Source organism: Saccostrea cucullata, unplaced genomic scaffold (assembly GCF_032062105.1).
Source record: "Saccostrea cucullata isolate Sc308-1 unplaced genomic scaffold, CSIRO_AGI_Scuc_v1 ctg354, whole genome shotgun sequence".
In the NCBI taxonomy this organism is placed as follows: Eukaryota; Metazoa; Mollusca; class Bivalvia; order Ostreida; family Ostreidae; genus Saccostrea; species Saccostrea cuccullata.
Window position 1 is genome coordinate 120,089 of NW_026940030.1, and position 19,391 is coordinate 139,479.

The following is a 19,391-nucleotide window of genomic DNA, read 5'->3' on the forward strand; positions in this document are numbered from 1 at the left end:
AGAAGTTCGTTTTTAGACACCAGAGAAATGGTTATCATTGTGTAACATGTTGCCTTTAATGTTTACATGAGCATTAGCTTGAAGGAAAAATTTTATGGATTTTTTACTTTTTTGTGAAAACTTGTTTATTTTCACATATTCACATTATAATATATAGTGTTCTGTATGTAGCACAATCAATCCATCACAAGCAAACTGTAAAAGTGAGAATTTACATATTTGGTTATGTAACTTGGTGTAACTGTTGTTCTATTATGATGTAAAATCTAAATGTCATCAGACAGATAATGAGGGGCTGGTATGCTTGAAAAGAAATAATGAAATAATAAGATAATAAAACATGAAGATCCATCAACTGTTATTGCAAATTAAGGAAAAGATTCAACTTTTCCTACTTTTGTTGAAAGAAACAAATCAAGACTTTTTAGCTCACCTCAATGGGAGCTTATGTGATACCCTTGGCGTCGGCGTCGGCGTCCCGGGTTAAGGTTAATTGGAGCAGTTTTCTTTTTAAGTACTTCTATGTCCTATATTGATTAGACATGCATGGAAGATGTTTCTAATGTGTTTCATTGTACCAGTCAAAGTTTCAGATGCTGCAATTTCAGCAAAGGAATTACCAGGTTAATGTTTTTGGTGCAGGTTAACATTTTTGGTGCAGTTTTTGGTGTAGGTCTCATTTCCGAGTAACTATAAGCCCTATGTTGACCAAACTTACATGGATGGTACATCTTAGGATGCATACTACCAGACTTGCTTCGGATGCTGAATCTGACCTGCATTTTCCGGTTGAGTGAACAGGTTAAAGTTTTTGATGCAGGTTTCATTTCGAAGATACTATGAGCCCTATAATGACCAAACTTGCATGGATGGTACATCTTAGGATGCATTCTACTAGACTTGCTTCGGATGCTGAATCTGACCTACATTTTTTGGTTGAGTGAACAGGTTAAAGTTTTTGGTGCAGGTTATATTTCCAAGTTTCTATGAGACATATAATGACCAAACTTGCATGGATGGTACATCTTAGGATGCATATTACCATTCTTGCTTCGGATGCTGAATCTGACCTACATTTTCCGGTTGAGTGAACAGGTTAAAATTTTTGGTGCAGGTTTCATTTCCAAGGTACTATGAACCCTATAATGACTAAACTTGCCTGGATGGTACATCTTAGGATGCATACTACCAGACTTGATTCGGATGCTGAATCTGACCTACATTTTCTGGACGAGTAAACAGGTTAAATTTATGGTGCAGGATTCATTTCCAAGTAACTTTGAGCTCTATAATGACCAAACTTGCATGGATGGTACATCTAAAGGTGCATTCTACTAGGCTGGCTTCAGAAGCTGAATCTGATCTACATTTTCCAGATTAGTGAAAAGGTTAGTTTTTTATACACGTTTCATTTCCAAGTAACTTTGAGCTCTATGTTGAACAAACTTGCATGGATGATACATCTTAGGATGCACACTAATGGACTTGCTTCAGATGCTGAATTCGACATACATTTTCCAGATAATAGACCTCGTAAAAGTTATGGGTGCAGGTCTATCACCAAGAAACTATAAGACTTATATAAACCAAAGTTGCACAAATGATGCATCAAGGGATGAAAACTCTCAATCTTGCTTCAGATGCTGGATTTTAATTACATTTTCATGATGAAGAACTAGTTTTAAGTTTTTTATATAGGTCTATTCCAAAGTATCAAAATTGCATAAATTTTGCATTTTTGGATGTACACTTTTTGTTGGTTAATTGTGTGACTTAATTTGCCTTACTTAAAGACAACATTCGTTGAGGTGAGCTCTGTAATCTCTGATTACCTATGTTTTGAAAATTTGAAGGATTCCTATTTCCTAATGTTTTTTTTTCTACACTACATTATGCTGATTGCTTTCATACGTATCAGTACTGCAAAACAGGCCTTATACCGGTAGCTGTAGCATTGAACAGTCACATGTAAATGAATTAAAAATTCTGTTTTAAAGTTCAGTAAAGTGTTCAATTATGTGATTAATTATTCAGTTTGGTGAAAGTGTTACACCCTTGCCCAATTGTTACACTTTCTTGATTTTTTTCCCTATCATTGACATGGCTTTCTGTCTTGCAATTCAAACTGTACCCACAGCAGTAAAACAGCTCAGTCCTGTAAACATTGTCTGGTTGCTTATCTGGGCTAGGATTCCTTAGTAAACGTATTTTTTTTTGGTTTTTGACAGTTGACTGTACTGAAATGATTGTCCATTGTTTGCTATAATCCTTGATATATGAGTCATATCCTTAACACAGTTCTTCTCATTCATAAGGTATTAAAGAATCTTTTTTTAATTTAAAAAAAAAATCAAGGAATTTGTTGTCAAAGACAACTTGAAGATTTCTAGCTAAAAGTACACATGTATAATGAGGTGCAGTTGTAAATGGAATGTTTACGTGCAGAAGATACCTGTCACACATTTTGTAACTTCTCATGAAATTTGAAAAGGTCATATACATGTATGCCTTATCTGCATTCTGGGTAGGCTGCTGACACAATATTTGACATTGCAGCTGACATCTGAGTATTAGAGATGACTCATAAGACTTTACTAACTGTACACAAATGGATAAAAGACTTCCATCTTGAATTGAAAAAACTAGGTTTGTTGCATGCTACAGGTTAATGTGTAATCAGCATGTTATGCGACACTAAGCAAGCTAGACTACTGACAAAATGCACACATTTTATTGTCTGCACCCATCTCAAAGGTTGATAAGGTATTAATGTTTTCTTTAATTCATTTTAGTTGCAAGTTAAGATTTATTTTTAACGATCTTCCCATGGAACATGCACTGTTCAAAGGACTTGATTAATGCATCTCTGCATGTGAAAAACATCCGTCTTATCTCTCCATTATGAATAAAAGAATGAAATATTCAATAGTCTGATCCACTAATGCATAAAAAGGGGATCCACTGATGCATAAAAAGGGATTACAAAGTCTGCCTGAATCATAAACGAAGCACAGGAGCTGACGGCTCTACCTTTATTAATTCCCTTCCTAATTAATCCTGTGAAAGACAATGCCTGAAATTGATTTTTCTCCATCAGACTTATTTAGTCCACTTCTGATCAGGAATACTAATGCCAGCTGACCATCAATCATTTTATTTATCCTGTGCATTCCAAATCAGACAAACTCTTCACAAGCATTCCTGCAGACTACATGACTAGAATATTATATCATAGATTTATTCCCCAAATACAAGATGAAACTGTGAAATGTGATAAAAGTGGTCACATTTAAAGTTTAGCATTTGCGTGTATTGCTCACATAATGAATCAAAACACTTTAAATTTTATGAGGGGTAATTCTTTCCACACCTGTGTTTTATGAATATGTTTAATTTATGTGGAAGTAAAACATTGATATAGTGAACTTGTTTATCATATTAAAAACAATTCAAATATTTTGATGAACAACCTGTGAATAGAGTTGTAAATCAAATTTTGAAAATGAAATCATCCTTTAATTTATCCTGCTGGATTTTTTAGATCTTGAAATGAGAAAAAGGTGAATTTTTTTGCTTTTGAGTAAAGAAATAAAAAATTTGGTACAATCAATTTAAGTATAAAGGATCATGGTGTAAATAAGATACAAGGCCTTTGAATGGCTTTATGAATTCAGGAAAGGTTACATCAAAGGTGAAACAAACATTTAATGTTTACTCTAATTCATTCCATTTAACTCGTTCTTCAATACTGGTGAATTTTTAAAATATATTTCTTTTCTCCTTTATTTTACAATAAATAATCTGTAAGCAGATAGATTGATATTGATATGATTGATACTTGTTAAAGGATATAGTATAAATAGTTTTATGAATATGAGTTGAGGAATAAAAAAATATTGGTCGTTGTTGTCTTGCATTTAGGGGATTTCAATCACAGAAAATGTGACATAATTTTCGAATAGGCATAAAGATATTGTTTTATTTAAAAATAAAATCATTTGGCAGGATATATGTGTACATTGTCTTAGCATATAAATGAAATAATATATTTATTTGGTCAAACATGCTAAAATTAGCCTAATTATTTTTTTCTGAACTAAAAAATATTTGGTTTATGTTCGTAACGCATTGTGTCCATATGCATTGAAGTTTTTGACACCTTTCTACAAATATTAGATAATTTGTCAAGTTCAATTTCTGTGTTTAAATAATGAGTATGTGTGATATATTATTTTTAACAATATGCTTCATGAACATAACTCAGTTCTTTTTGTAATTTTAAAATGATCTTTGATTGTAAAATTTTTGGTGTCTTGACCGTTACGAACATAATAGCTTTCAGTATGATGGCTAAAATAACAGCCAATAAAGCATAAGTTTGGCTCAGGAAGTTCGTAGCAGTGGTATAATTATAAATTGGAAACAAAAGTAGCAAGGTAGCGCAGCTGTCTGCCAGAAAACATGGCGATGCTCATTGTGTCCATGTAGAAAAAAGAAGTTACGTACATAATAGATTCAGTAAGTATATTCATATTGTATCAATTTTAGTGAATGTGTAACACATAAATACAGACATTGTATCTTTATACCATGTAGCTATTAATCAGAAACTAAAATATGTCGCTTATGACCATACAAAATGCATAAATCTGTCAGAGTCGAGTACTTTCGGTTTAACATTTGACTTTTGATTCGCGTCTTTTGTTACGAACATAAGTGTTTTAACATTATTTGTATAATATATTAGTGATAAATTAATTTTGTACTATATTTTATTCTATATTTGTTAGTTTTGTGATGTTCTTATTAAAGGATAAATACTTATTGAATATTTGTTTTGATATTGCCATATCGTTTACGCAATTATGTTCGTAACGGAGACACGAAAACTTGAAGTAGTGACATAATTTGTGCTCTAATTGCCTTGTTTCTGGTTTTATCAAGGATATATAATAAATATAATTAAACAGCATATGTATTGATTACATCATGGTGTATTTGTTTTATATATTTTTTTCTTTCAGATTTACAAGAAATGACTGAATTATGTTCGTAACAATGACGCAAAGATCCACAAGACTCAAAATAGAAGACATAGGATATTTAGCAATCCATCTGACAATTTACTTGTCTGCATTAATTCTCTTTGAAAGCTAGTCTGTTATTTAGCTTTGAAATGAAAGTATTAAAGACAAGTGTTTGGTTGTTTTTAAATTTTTTTGTTCTATTTTAAAGCCTGATTCGGAGTTAGGTGTCCATGTTACTTACATAATTTCTCCTTTTTTGAAATTAGAAATAAAAATTGTGACTTTTTAAATAAATTCCATTTATTACAACATTAAATGTGATTTCATCATACCTCATTGATTACATTATTTTCATATTTTAACAACTTGTTAAATTTTAGTAACATTTTACTTGTTTAGTGCTTATGTAAGTAACGGTGTCCGTTGGTAATCTTGGATATATTTTCTGATTATAATGGATAAGGCAGAAATAAGTCATGCAATAAAACATGCAAACTAGAGTTTATATACTTCAAAAAGGATTCACCAGAAAAGAATAGCTTATTGATTTAAAAAATAGTCACTGTGGACACCAAGTTACGTACATAAAATTTCAGACATGCTTGTACATTTGGACACCTATCTCCTCTTTAAGACTTCAGATTATCTTCCCATCAATTTTTTTCAGAAGCAGGAAGGGTACTGACTTAATTAATACACATAAATTATGAAATTGATTATTTTTAAAAAATAGCCCTTTGGTCACACATTTGAGTTCAGTATTGAAGAATGAGTTATTTGTCAAGTGATGTCTTTACTCTAGAAATAAGGATAGGCTTTCTTTCACTTTAATTTTGTTACCATTTTCCCCCTAAACATGACTTCTAATAATGATTTCTTTTTTGTGCCCTACTATTGCAGAAATATTTTGGGTCTTGTTTATGATAGTTGTGTCTATATACTATATCATTCATTTTATTTGAAAAGAAATCAAATGATGCAACTTCTTGATTTCCAGTAAGAAAAAAAGAACCAAAGCCTTCCATCATTGCAAATCATTGAAGTGGGATATAGTAGACCATTTCAGGGATTGTGATTTGATTGAATGTCTACAACAAGAAACACCCTGTGTCTGATCTTGTTGGATGGAAAGAACAAGATAGGCTAAGACCACTATTTTGCCCCTGGTTTGGCATTATCTATGAATGATGCCGTAGTTCATAAACATATGAAACTGGTTGTCATTCCTGTTATGAAATAAGTATGGATTCTAAGTGAAAGAATACACAGAGGTCACAGGAAGGTCCTAAAGGGTGTGAAATATGCATTTGCAAAAAAGTATCCAGCAGAAATTGATTGTGCTACAAATCATATACTTGATAAGTAATTTTGTAATATTTAAACCTGTAGAGTGAAAGTGAGTGCTACTGCCCATGGGCCTTCTTTTGGGGGAGCATATGATCAGATCTTGTGCCTGTAGTAAATTTTTAATACTTACAGTTTGCAAAGCATTAAATTCAAGGTTTTCCAAACCTTGAAAAATGATGTTACCTTCCTGCATACTAAGTAGTGCTATCAGTGAGAACGTATGTTAATTTCATACATGTTCTGCAAGTTTAAGGATTATGCATACCGGTATTAATGTGGCAGAAATGCTCATTATACTCTCACATAAAAGTTCATTTTTTGCAGTACGCATTGTATAGAAAGCTGTTTTGAAATACTTCTTGTGCGAAATTATTTGTTCTAACATGCAAATTAAGATGCATCAAATTGCAGACCAGGAATTCCAAAATTGTTAATATGGTTTAAGAAAAAAATTGAAATCCACCATTTTGAATAAAACTGACTTTCTGAGGGCTACACCCTTTTCATTCACATGATCCCAGTTTAACATACCCCTGCTGTACTAGAACAACCACTTGTATTGACCATAGTTGAAATTCTTCCATATGTTATGTTAATAAGTCAGTCTGGGAACTGAATGTTTTTGTAGTGTGTTCACAAATTGTTATAAATAAGTCAGAGACACCTAATATTTCACTCATACTGTAATGATATATTGGTGAATGCTGTCCTTTGAACATTTCTTTTCAAAACCATTTAGTTAAATTTGATTTGAAAGACTTGTTTATGACAGAATACTGAAAGTTTTATGCTTAATGAATGTTAATTCAGACTTTATTTTGCACACTTCCCCAAAAAGGACATGTGTTAATTAGATCTTGTTGAATTAAAGAATATTATATAACATTTCTTTCACACATATTATATACATATCCTGGTGTTACCGGTTTTCGATAGTGTAAAACTTGAGTCAAAAAATTAATCTAGGCATCTATGTTTTTCTCACCTCAAATATTTATGTATTATTAGTCAACAATAAATAAATATATTCAGACATTTATTTGTTTTTTTAAATCAAGAATTTCAGAACTGTGTCAACTTTCTTTGGATCCGCCATAATCCGAGTTGTTTTGAATGACGTCACCTAGTTTCGATAACAAGTATGGCGCACAGTTATTGTCATAAAAACATCGAATTGTGTTATTTTGTGTGGGTTTTTGTTTTCTTTAATTTGTTTTTTGTCCCTTTTTATGGTATTGGATTTTTGTTGTCCTGTTTTCAACTATAATCTTAACAACAAATAAAATATGATTAATTATAACATTAATTTTTTAATTTTTTGGTTGAAATTTTATAAAATTGAAATTTCAAGCCAAGAGCCATTGTCTGCTTGGAAAGCAATATCCACAGCCTTTAGCCTATAATAGTTCTTGTAATTCCCCCCTTTGATGGAAAATATCTACAAAGAAACGAACAATAAAGCAACAGAAACAAAACTTAAAACATTGAAATATATCAAAATTCAAAAATAAAATAAACGTAACAGGCTTCCATACTTTATTTTTTAAGCGGAAGTTAGCCCATAGTGAGGCTCATCTATTTTTAGGCCATAACACAGAAAACATTAAATAATCAAATGTTGTTTTCAGGCTTAGGAGATAGGGTTTTAGAATGAATTTTTTTGCATTATGAGAAAAGGGCGTGATTTGAATAGATAAAGAGAAAAAAAGAATCTTACCTCACTAAATGGCGTAATTTTCGATCTTTTTGGCTTTAATACACTTCATGCATCTGATGATAATTTTGGGATAAGACTTCAGAAAAATTATTACGAAAGGGTTTCTGATTTATTGTTAAAAACATTAGCCTAACGAAATTAGGATACTATCGAAAATAGGTAACGTCACAATATTACAGGTATTTCAGAACAAAAGAAAAGTTTGAAGAAAGCTTATTAGATTTTGGCGTTAATTAGCAACATTGAAAAAGGTGTACACTTTGGATTTTCTTTATTTATGCAATATAAAGCAGGTGAAATCTAGTATGACATATGGCTAATGTCATGCATGCTTATTGCATCTTTTTTTTTATTATCAAAAAAAAAAAATTCTACCAGTACATGATCATACAACAGTTGTTCCAGAATTTCCACATATTATACTGTAGAAACACAAATTTTTGTGGGCATAAAGTTTCGTTGATTTGACATCTAGTATAAAGGTTTCGTGGACGTAAAATTTTGTTGTTTCTAAATTAAACCAATGCAAACGATAATCATATAAAAATTTCATGTGGGATTTATTTTCGTTGATAATTCAATGAAATAAACGAAATTCAATCCTCCACAAATATTTCTGCTAAAATTCTACAGTATTCCTCTTTCAGGGAAAAATGTGTGTCTGGTTGCTTTAGGAAACATTAATACAAATGTTAGTAGGTTAAGTGCCTGTGGTATGTTAACAGTTAATTTATGCAAGATATCCTGATCTGGAGTCACCCTGACTGATAATACTCAGTGACAGTAGTACACTGGTAGACTACCCTCTGGTGCACACTGTTAGCATCGCGGTCAGCTAGATAATATCTTTACTTATGCAGAATATATTGGTAGGAGTCAGGAATCTCGCAGGTCTTTTTGACATTATCTAATACAGATCATTCTGATTTCACATTATTCTCGAGTCATCAAAATCTCAAAAATAATTTGAAATCAGTACATCATCACACTGTATTATAGATACATGAAGCCAACAATGATGGTACTTTTATATGTTGGACATTATAACTTAGCTGGTCCAAATTTGGTTTCATTTCAGTAAACATACATGTAACTTAACACATAAGCAGAGCTACATTCTTATCAGAGACTTTTACTTTCTCTCTCTTGTTTTTCTCAACTTTACCAAAGAATCAGAGCTTGTGAAAACTACATGGTTTTTTTCAAATATTTCTGTCCCATCAAGCTTTCCTTCTTTCTCCAGAACTATTGATAGTGCTATTCAAGCCTTAGAGCCTGTGACAAATAAAATTCTGTGTCTTCAAACAAATGTCTGCTTGATAATGAGTCTCCAGTGAAATAGCTTGATTCTATTTTGTGATAGTTGCACACAGGCAGCAGTGTGGATCCCTGTTATGTAATATGAAGCAGCATACTTAATAGCTTGCATCTTCCATTTGTATGATTAACCAATTTTATCTGTCCGTGTTTGTCAAACTAGACAAGAGTCCTACAAGGCCATGATGCATGAATCCTCATTTAACAGCTTTCAGTAAAACCCAAAATTGATGTGATTATTTAATGATTTTAGAACCTGAAAAATAGAGGCAGCTAGACTATAATGATATTGAGAAACTATTAAGGACTTGTATATATTTTATCACTGTTGAAATGTGATTTAAATTTTAATTTAATGTCATACATGTACTTTTGTTGAATTAGTTTGATGTCCAATTTTAAAATGTTTGCAAGTTATGAAGGGAAAAAAATGTATATGAATTGGTAATTGATAAAAAATCAGTTGATTTAATGCATTTGGCATGTAAGTCTCTAATGATTGTGGTAAAAAAAATCCAATAATGATACAAAATTCCCTCAATAAAAACATCAGGAATTGAGAGTGACAGTAAGATGACAAGTCAGAAAGTGATGCCAAGTAAATTAGGAGGTTTGTGATCTACAGTAAAACATGATTATCACAAAGATGATTATAATGAATTCACGCCTATAGTGAAGTGACATTCATTCCCATGGTTTAAGAATTATTATCAAGGTATTGGATAGAACAAATTATGTTTTATACCAAATCAAGAATTCATCCCAGCTGGCCCTTTGCTATAGGTAAATTTTGCCATATTGTGAGCTTGAATTGACTTTAATATACAGCAAAACTCGGTTATAATGAAGTCACAGGGACCTATGAAATTACTTTGCTATATCCGTAATTCGTTATAACCGTATAATAAATTCATTAAATTTATATACACTTGTACCTGGGGATCCAAGATGACTTCACTATATCCGTAAATTCGCAATATCCGTGTTCGTACTAAACGAGTTTTGCTGTATTATAATGTCCTTAGCTTTATTTTGATACATATAATGTTTAAACATAAAGGTAAAAGAAGTATTGAGCTATTTTGACAAATCATTGTTTGGACTAGCAAGATCTTGAATTTGATTGTCCATATGTCTGTCTTCAGAAAATTTAGACAACCCCAGTGATCCCCAAAAGAAAGGTATATAAAATAGACTGTCAAATACAAGAATTCCCGATGAATACATGTTTTTGACTATTAATTGATTTAGTTTCATTGACCTGTATATGTTCTTGTTCCTTAAAAGAGAAATAAAATCTTAGTTTTAACATATCAAAAATTATTATGCCAAAGAACACTTACAAAAAGGCAAATACAGGTAAATATCAGTATCTCGAACATGGGATATCTCGAATACCCCGCTTATGTCGAAGTCGATCGCCGGTCCCGGCCGTTTTCTCTCTATATACGATTTAAAAAAACACCTGATATCTCGAACACGGTAATCTCGAATACCCCGCTTATGTCGAAGTGTATTCAAAGTCCCAAGCCCTTTTTTACCTGGCTTTTCTCGAAGTGCAGTGAATTTTTCGGTCTACTGAACACACCTGGCATCGTGAATTCACACACTCTCGCCAGTGGCTATTAATTAACACCTTCAAACTCGGGGAATCATAATTAATCCCAAGCTCATGTTGATGTCGGGTATCTGTGACAGGTTAATTGGTTTGACAGCTTGGGTGTTTGGAGTAGTCTACGACTGATAAAACAAACCACTTCACAGCAACTCAGAAATTAAATTACCGATATTGCATTTAATAATATGCTCGGTATAATTAAATTCCTAAATTCATGAAACAAAAATATATTTCACTATTAACTTAAACAGTTATGTTGCAGTGCATAATGCACAGTGATTGATTACATTCATGCTTATCTGCGTATAAATAGATAATCTTGACCGCCATTTGCATTGTTAGTTTCGTAAACTATGTGTTCCTTCGTAGTACTTCGTAATGTTATACATGTAAGCTATTAATATCAAGTACACAGTTTGAATACTGATTATTTTTTTAAAAACATTTTGCACTAAATTTCATCAAATTATGTTTTTAAAAAATTCGTCTTTTTCTTTTCTTACGGAGAAGGTTCTTCAACTATAACGCTAATGATACATCCCGTTTGACCAGGCCTGGAAAATGTAAATTCGGTGTATTATAGTGTATATATATATGCAATAAGGCATGCATATTAAATTGTCTTACAATTATACACGATAAAGAAAACAACAATTGTTTTTCTTAATATTTATTGCGAATATGCCTGAGACTTTACCATAAAGACTGCATGTTTTGTAATATAGGATAGTGTTACGCATGAAGATATACGAAAAAACGGGACATTGTTGATTCGACTTTGGAAGATAACTTCGGATATCTCGAACCCCCGGATATCTCGAAGTCGTGTCCAGGTCCCCTCAACTTCGAGATACTGATATTTCACTGTATTTGTATATAGGGCCATCTATTGCATTCTTAACTGCAGGGTTGCATTCTTTCTGTGTCAATAATGCACAGATATTTAAATGAAGAAGATGAAATTTCTCAGGCCACACCAGTGATTGAATGCATCATTTCAGAAAATGGTTTAAGGCATTAATTTGATTTTCTTCTCCTGATAACTGCTTGTGACATTTTCTTATGAAGTGATTCATGAATAGAAATATGCAATATAATGCAGAATGAAAATGTCAAACCAGAATCTAAGATACAATTAAGATTTCAATCTCCAGCAAGTTTTTCTTTATTTTTTTATATTCTATAAAATTTTTGAATTAATTAGTCCCTTAAAACATTTGAGTTTAGAATTTGAAGAATGGATTTTTCCACAAGGAGAGGGAAAAATTCATTTCTCACTTAACCCCACCCACCCCCACCAATTGTCTGAGCTTTCTTTGAGCTTGTCACTCAAATCTTTAACCTTTTAGCTCACCTGAGTCAATGACTCAATGTGAGATATTCTCAAGAACAGCAAATAGATAAATAAATATATTAATTTGAAGCATGGTCTGGTAGTGTTAAGATTCAAGTTGGTTAACTTGATCCCCTGGGGTAAGATGGGGGCCATTAAAAGTTATCAAAGTGTTACTGAAGAATATGTAGGAAAAAGAATCTGCTGATGAAGAGTAGAAAGGCAGTGGTTACACAGGTGAGCATTGCAGCCCATGGGCTCTTTGTTTTTGAACATGTATTTGACATAATTTATCTCATCATGGCAGCTATGTCCTTTGGTTTACCTCCACATGCTGATTTTGTTCAATGCAGGCCTTGATTAACAAACATTAGAGACACAAAATCATAAATTTCTCTTGCAAACTTTTTCTTTAAACCTTTGTCAATGAAAATTAATTGCGAAAATTGAGTCCACTTATGCACTTAAACACTGGGACAATAGACTGTGGGACGTGGAGATTGGACCCTCAGATGAGAGAGTATAAACCAATGTCTCAAGTTGCAGTAGGTCCCTCACTGCTCAGTGGCTCCGACTGCCATGTATAGGTATTAATTTGCAGTCCTTCATAAAGTGAGTGAAAAATTCTTGAGAGGGACATCAAACAAAGTAACAAAAGTTAGATTTCACTGCAGTAAAATTAGGTGCATGTACATTTTATACTACTATAATTTATACTTTAAATAAATGCCATCAGTTTAACACAGAGATTTTAGAGGGACAAATGAAATTATGTCCTTGAAGAAATTAGCTTCACCTGTTTTCTGCTCATTTGATAATTATCTAGCATAATTACGTAATCCCATTACATGTATTTGCTTTTTCCAGTATGAATGGATTGGAATTATCTAATTTAGTGTAAACTGCTTTGCAGAAAATTTAAAAACCTGTGAAATTTCAAAGAGGACACTGAAACTCTATACCTTTGAAGACTTTTTGGTATAAATTAAAGTACATACATAGTGGACTACTCATCTGATTAACATGCTATAAATGTGGGCACTTTTTGGACTAGTTTTCAGCAATGGTTTAAATAGGAGACATCTGCACATAATTATGTACCGGTAGTCCGTAGATCATAAAAAGTGTTCCAAAATTAGGTCAAGTAAAGTGTGTTTAATATGTTAAAAAACAGGTTTTCTATTTCAAACTTTAATGTATGCTGAAATTACAGTCATATGTAAAAAGAAGATCAACCACAAAAGCTTGGAGATTAGAAGTAATAAATCTCCATATGCACCCTGCAGAGGTGGGGTTATATAAACACAGACATTTGACTTCTTAAGGAGTGTGAGTCAGTATTCAGACCTTGCTTAGGAAGCAAGTAATTTATTCAGCATGTTGGTTGACATTATATTAAGTTCTTAAAAACAACCTGCTTCATTTCCAAACTGAGTCAGTGCAAAGATTCTTGGTCTTTTTAAGTGGGTGACAGGGGTTCTTGTATTTCATTTGAGCTTCTTTTGTGCAAACCTTTGTTATATTTTTATTTTACCAAGGCCTATGGTCTGCTGGTGTTTAATTCATATGTATAAGGAATATACCTGTCAAAGTTTCTGCACTGATTTATGAATGTTTAAAAACTGTCAATGAATGGTTATTTTAAATTAAAAGGGTTTTGTTGTTGATTTTCAAGTATCATTATAGTGAGAATAATTTTTTTTATTATTTTAATGATATCTGAAAACATCAAGACTTTTGTCCTTGAATTTGTGTACATGCAATGTGGCACTTATAAAGTAAAAGAATATCTAATGCGTATTAATGAGCAGAGCAACCAATGGACAAATGGACAATTTTTTTTAAAAAGATATATTAAGTAGCACTTTTCTTGTATTATTTTCCATTAAACAAAAATATATATATTTTTAAATCTATAAAGAAATATTTCAAGATTTGTCAATACACGTTGCTGAAATACTATAACTGTCTTTTCGGTTCTTATAGGTCTTTCAAAATAGATACTTGAAATATAATGGCAGTTGAGATTCTTTGTGGTGAATTTTATATAAATTATTTATGAGTTTGATAGTTGTTCAGTGCACTTCATATAATCACAAGAAACATATATTGACGCAAGCGTCAAAAATCGGCCGCAAACCAATTAATTGTTCCTTTAATTTTATGAAGCAACTAAAGACTGAAATGGTGATCTGTTTTTAAAATATCTTACATTTATCTGTTAAGATATATCCTCGTGACATTAAACGCTTGTGCACGACATTGCATGATTTTCTTAATTATATAATGCATGTTCAGTATTACATGTATATATAGGCAAAGTACCCCTGGTCCTCTGAGTCAACAAACCGTGGGCCTGTATAATTAAGAGGCATTTACATTAAAAGTTTAAAACTAAAGTTTAATGTAATCTACAACTAGATATGCAGTGTAGTTTTAATTTAATTATGAGGGGCTCCTTGCTCTCTCTTAGAGGAAAAAACTAAACTCCCTCTAGATCCGCCACTACATTTCTTCTCTTTCAGTTTCTTTGAGTTGTAGCGGGAAAATTCTTGGCACATTGTAAATCGCGCATTATCCTCGTCTGCTATGGCCAAATCTTGTAATATTCTGTAGCTTGCTAGGTCTTTTGATGAATTAACATTTAACCATATTTTTGAAAATTTTTATATATGTACACGTGAACACGTCATTTTAAAATAAATACGTGCGACAAATCCTGTTTAAATAGAGAAAGTAAAATTGTGCAATATACATAACGCGGTCTTTGCTTTAGACTATGCCCAACACATGTCCTAATTTTCTCCGCACCTCAAACATGTCTAAGTTTCTCAATCAGGATTGGATGAAATATTTACCTCATTCTTTATTTAAAAAATTAATCTTATGTTTATTGTGCATTCTTGTTAAACATTTAGACGCTCTTTTTAATATATTTTTATATTAATGTTAAATATTTTTATTGAAATTGTTTTAATTCCGCAGAAACGCACAGCGACTTCAAACTTCCATATCATACAAGTAGAGCTTTTTTAAAAAGCTTCCCGTCTTTAGCAACAATCTTAAACTGTAAACTGATCTACACCTATCAGGCCGTATAATTCTTTTGAATTTCTTGATTTCGTATTTCTACATTAGCTTTTTACTGGCATTAGCCCTACCACGGTTGTCGCTCGGTCATCTCCGTAAACTTTGACTCGCCGAGAGCTTTCGGCAAACCTCGGCTGAATCCATTTCCTTCTTCAAACAAGAAAAGGGAAAAGAATAATAACAAATTGTAAAGCCTGCAAGCAATAAAAATCAAATTATATTTATAATGAAGTTAAAGAGATCTTTTTATTTTTTGCTATACAAAAAATCATGTTATTAGGAATTAATTACTGCTGATTTTGTTGCTCGTTTTGTCATTTTTTCAAGATTGAAAATCTTGCAAAATTGTTAAGTCGTACGAAAAGTAGATCATTAGAAAGTTATCTCCCTTGCCTTGAACAGCATTTCAACCAATGAAGTAATTGAAAATTTTCTCATCATGCATTTTCTACCAATCACAAAAGAGAGGAAGTGCATAGTCCGAAGACTGTAAAAAACTTCAACTATACAATACCGTCTTCCAAGGAAGACGGTAATAACCGACCGCCTCCTGGCGGCCGGTAATAAACAATTCAAAAAGAGCAATCTTTTTTCAAAATTAAAGCAGTTCGTCATCCGAACGCCCACCTTTAAATTCAGGAGGGGTGCAACGATATATAGGTCATTTCTAATCTGACTTGTTTTGGGTCGGGTTTTTTAAGGTATGGTTTAAATAAACCTTTTTTATGAAGGTATCAATTGATGTTAAAAAAAATACCAAATTCTGTATCTTGTTGATATGAACATAGTGCTGGTTTTTCGGGTGATTATTAAATCCCCCAAGTGACAAGCAGACGACAACCTACGCCCAAGATTCGCGTCTCACTTTGCCTCACCAAAGTTTATGACGAAGTAATTTATATCCCCAAACTTTTTGTTGACATTTTCTAAAATTTTTATTTGCACAAAGAAGACGCCTCTTCTGTGAAAAATCGTTGCAAAAAATATGGTTGATAAAAACACAAACCTGCAAAAAAGGAGACACGAGATATTTGTTTTTACAATGCTTCGTCCAAATTAATCATTTGTTAGATAATGCAACTAATTTAACGATTTTATCATGTAAAGTCTCACCAGAAAAGTATTAAAAAGCAATAACCATAGACGTCTTGCTACAGAATGTTGACTGAGTCCACGATTTTTGTGTTTGAGACACCATTTTAGCCATTTACATTAAAAATCTAATTTAAAACAAACACATTTTATAAAATTATTGAAAAATCACAACAGTCCATTATTTTAGAAAAATTATCTTTTAGGAACTAAAGAAAAACATAAACCAAAAACTCCAATGGAAGACGACGCCGAAATGGAGGACTTAGGTGACGAAGATGATGACGACATGGACGATCTTAATGACGACCAACAAACGGAAGATGACGTCAACGAGATGGAGACCGAGATGTTGGATTGTGTTTAGTGAACGGGGAGAATGTCCGCAAGGAGTAGTGTACTCTACACAGTAAAAAAAAATGCGACCGCGCGTGGTATACCCAAGTGCAAAAAATACAAATGGCAAATTGTGCACACTGCGTTGTAGCTGATGCTCTTTTGTTACTAATAAACACCGTTTGTTATTTTGGCACAGCATGTTCTGTATAGACTTGCTCAATAAAAATGTGTAAAAAAAAAAAAAAATATGTAAAATTTGAACAAAAATAAAGTGATTTGTACAGACACACTGGAAAGGTTGTCTTTATTTGTCAAAAGTCCCAAGTGAGTATTATAAAAGCAACCAAATCAAAATATACGAGGTCCAGCTATTATCCTCTCTCAATGGTGGTGGAGGGATATAGTAAATTTCTTGTGTGTGTTTTAGTTATAGTTTGTCCTTGTGTGAAACGGAAATGACGTGTTTTTCATTGGAATCGATTTCGAATGCTGTCTTGTTTAACATTAATTCGCAGAGCAACGTGTTATAATATAAACGGTCACATTAACTCAGTAGGATAATGCATGGAGAGAGGGAGAGAGAGAGAGCTGATAAAAAGATATTTTATAAAGGGGGGATGGAGTACTATATATTTTTTTATTAATTGTAATTGTAAAGGGAAATGTAGGTGGAACATGGGAGTGCATGACTGTATTCTTAACTTGAACATTAAATGATTTAAAGCTAGAAACAAAACAATACAAAAGGAAAGGACATACCGTTGTAATCCCTAATATTTAATTTGCAAAGAATTTAGGTGAATGAATCTTTTTTCAAGTCTTCAACTTTTTATACCAATTATATATAAATTATGTTGACAATCAACAATTTGAACTAAGAGTTAAACAAACAGGTTTGAAAATTAATCACCATACGCCTTTACGCCTCTGCTACTAAATTAGATGAAAGGATAAAGTAGCTAGTGTTTTTCTCATTCAGGCGTGCAAGGTTAGATAATTTGAATGCCTGATTTGCATTATTCAGCACTTATTGACTTTTCGCCATATATGGCTTATATGAATCACTACGTCAAACTAGTTAGCGTGGCCCAGGTTCAGAGAACGTATTATGGTCAGTGGAGCGTGTCAAAAACAAGTCTCTAAAAGACCAACTGGCACGGAACTAACTTCCATGCGTTGTTTGTTTTGCAAATAAACTTGCTGCATTAATTAACCACAGAAATTGGTTGCGCTTATTTGTGTTCACCAGTGGACTATGTTAAAAACAATTTTTTGCTTGAGCGTAATGTTAGGACCAACAGTCTTGGAACAAGTTCTATTTGTAGTTCGCATGGTGTGTAACGTCACTTTTCAATTACAGTGTAGTCTTTTTTTTTCAATGAAAAGTGCTACATTTATAACAACTCTGGTCAAGAAAATCTTCGCTTTTGTCCAACTTCTTAACGGCTTGGAGATTTATTTTTAATGCATTACACTGATTTGAATGCCTAAATCCCAAACACTGTCAAAAGTCCTGAATTATTTCTCCCGATTGTTAAAAAAAATCGAACTCTGGGGACCGGCACATTAAGTGATATGATAATCGAGTGATAATACTGAGTCATTCTGCACTTGGTAGTACTACCGTGAATCATTCCATGTACCGCTCTCCTTGTTTGGTCTTTTAGGACTATATTTTATGCTTGAGACTCAGGGAAAGGACGGATTTTGTATCGTCTTTAAATATCTTAGATGTGTATTCAAAGCTTTATGGCAAAACACCATGTTTACAATTTTTTGTCAATGGAAAAATTATGTATTGGACTAACTGCAAAACATAGTGCTGACATTTTTTTTTTGTCAGTGGTGGCAGATTTCTTATCGCAAACATCTTAAACACTTGAGTTTATTGAAAAAGAGTTTTGTTAAATTGAAATGCGACCTGTTCGTGTGTGTGGTCAGAGAGACCAAATGATTAAATACCTTGATGAAAATATACGTGACAGTGCCTGCAAACTATGTTCCTTGATTCAAAAACATTTAGCACTAATTACATATGGTCAAATTGAAAGGACAACATTTTTTTTTTTAACCTTATGTTATACATATGTGATTATGGTGCGTGTCATTAATACAAGAATTGCGTGTGCTGTCATTCATTTTTCATCGGGTTATGGTTCCATTTATATTTTTATTGTTAAACTAAACCATTACTGCTACTCGACACTAAACCTTTGCTTCGTATGTAGATTGGATTAACATGATGAAGTAAAACATGTAGGCATTTTATTCGGGATATCATATTTTACCCTTGACATACACTACCTAACAAACAGATTTCAGTCAGGTAATCGTAATATCTAACGACTGCGTACATTTTAGGGTGGGTGGGGAAAAGGGTGGTTTTTTTCCATAAATTACTCTTGTTTACTATCAAGAACATAATTGCAAATCCTGTCATTTATTTCTTTGGCATTGCAACATCGAAATACAAAGTATAAATAGATTTTGTTATTTCAATGATAAAATACA

General features: G+C 32.4%; 1 protein-coding gene across 1 annotated transcript in view; it reads left to right on the plus strand.

Annotated features, from left to right (window-relative positions):
- LOC134254569 (general transcription factor 3C polypeptide 5-like) overlaps window positions 1-17,169 on the plus strand; it is a 30,948-nt gene extending 13,779 nt beyond the window's left edge. Inside the window, exon 10 of the mRNA XM_062737097.1 lies at window positions 16,748-17,169. Coding sequence (XP_062593081.1) covers window positions 16,748-16,908 — 161 coding nt within the window. The 3' untranslated portion in view covers window positions 16,909-17,169. The remainder of the gene's footprint in view (window positions 1-16,747) is intronic.
- Window positions 17,170-19,391: the final 2,222 nt, after the last annotated feature.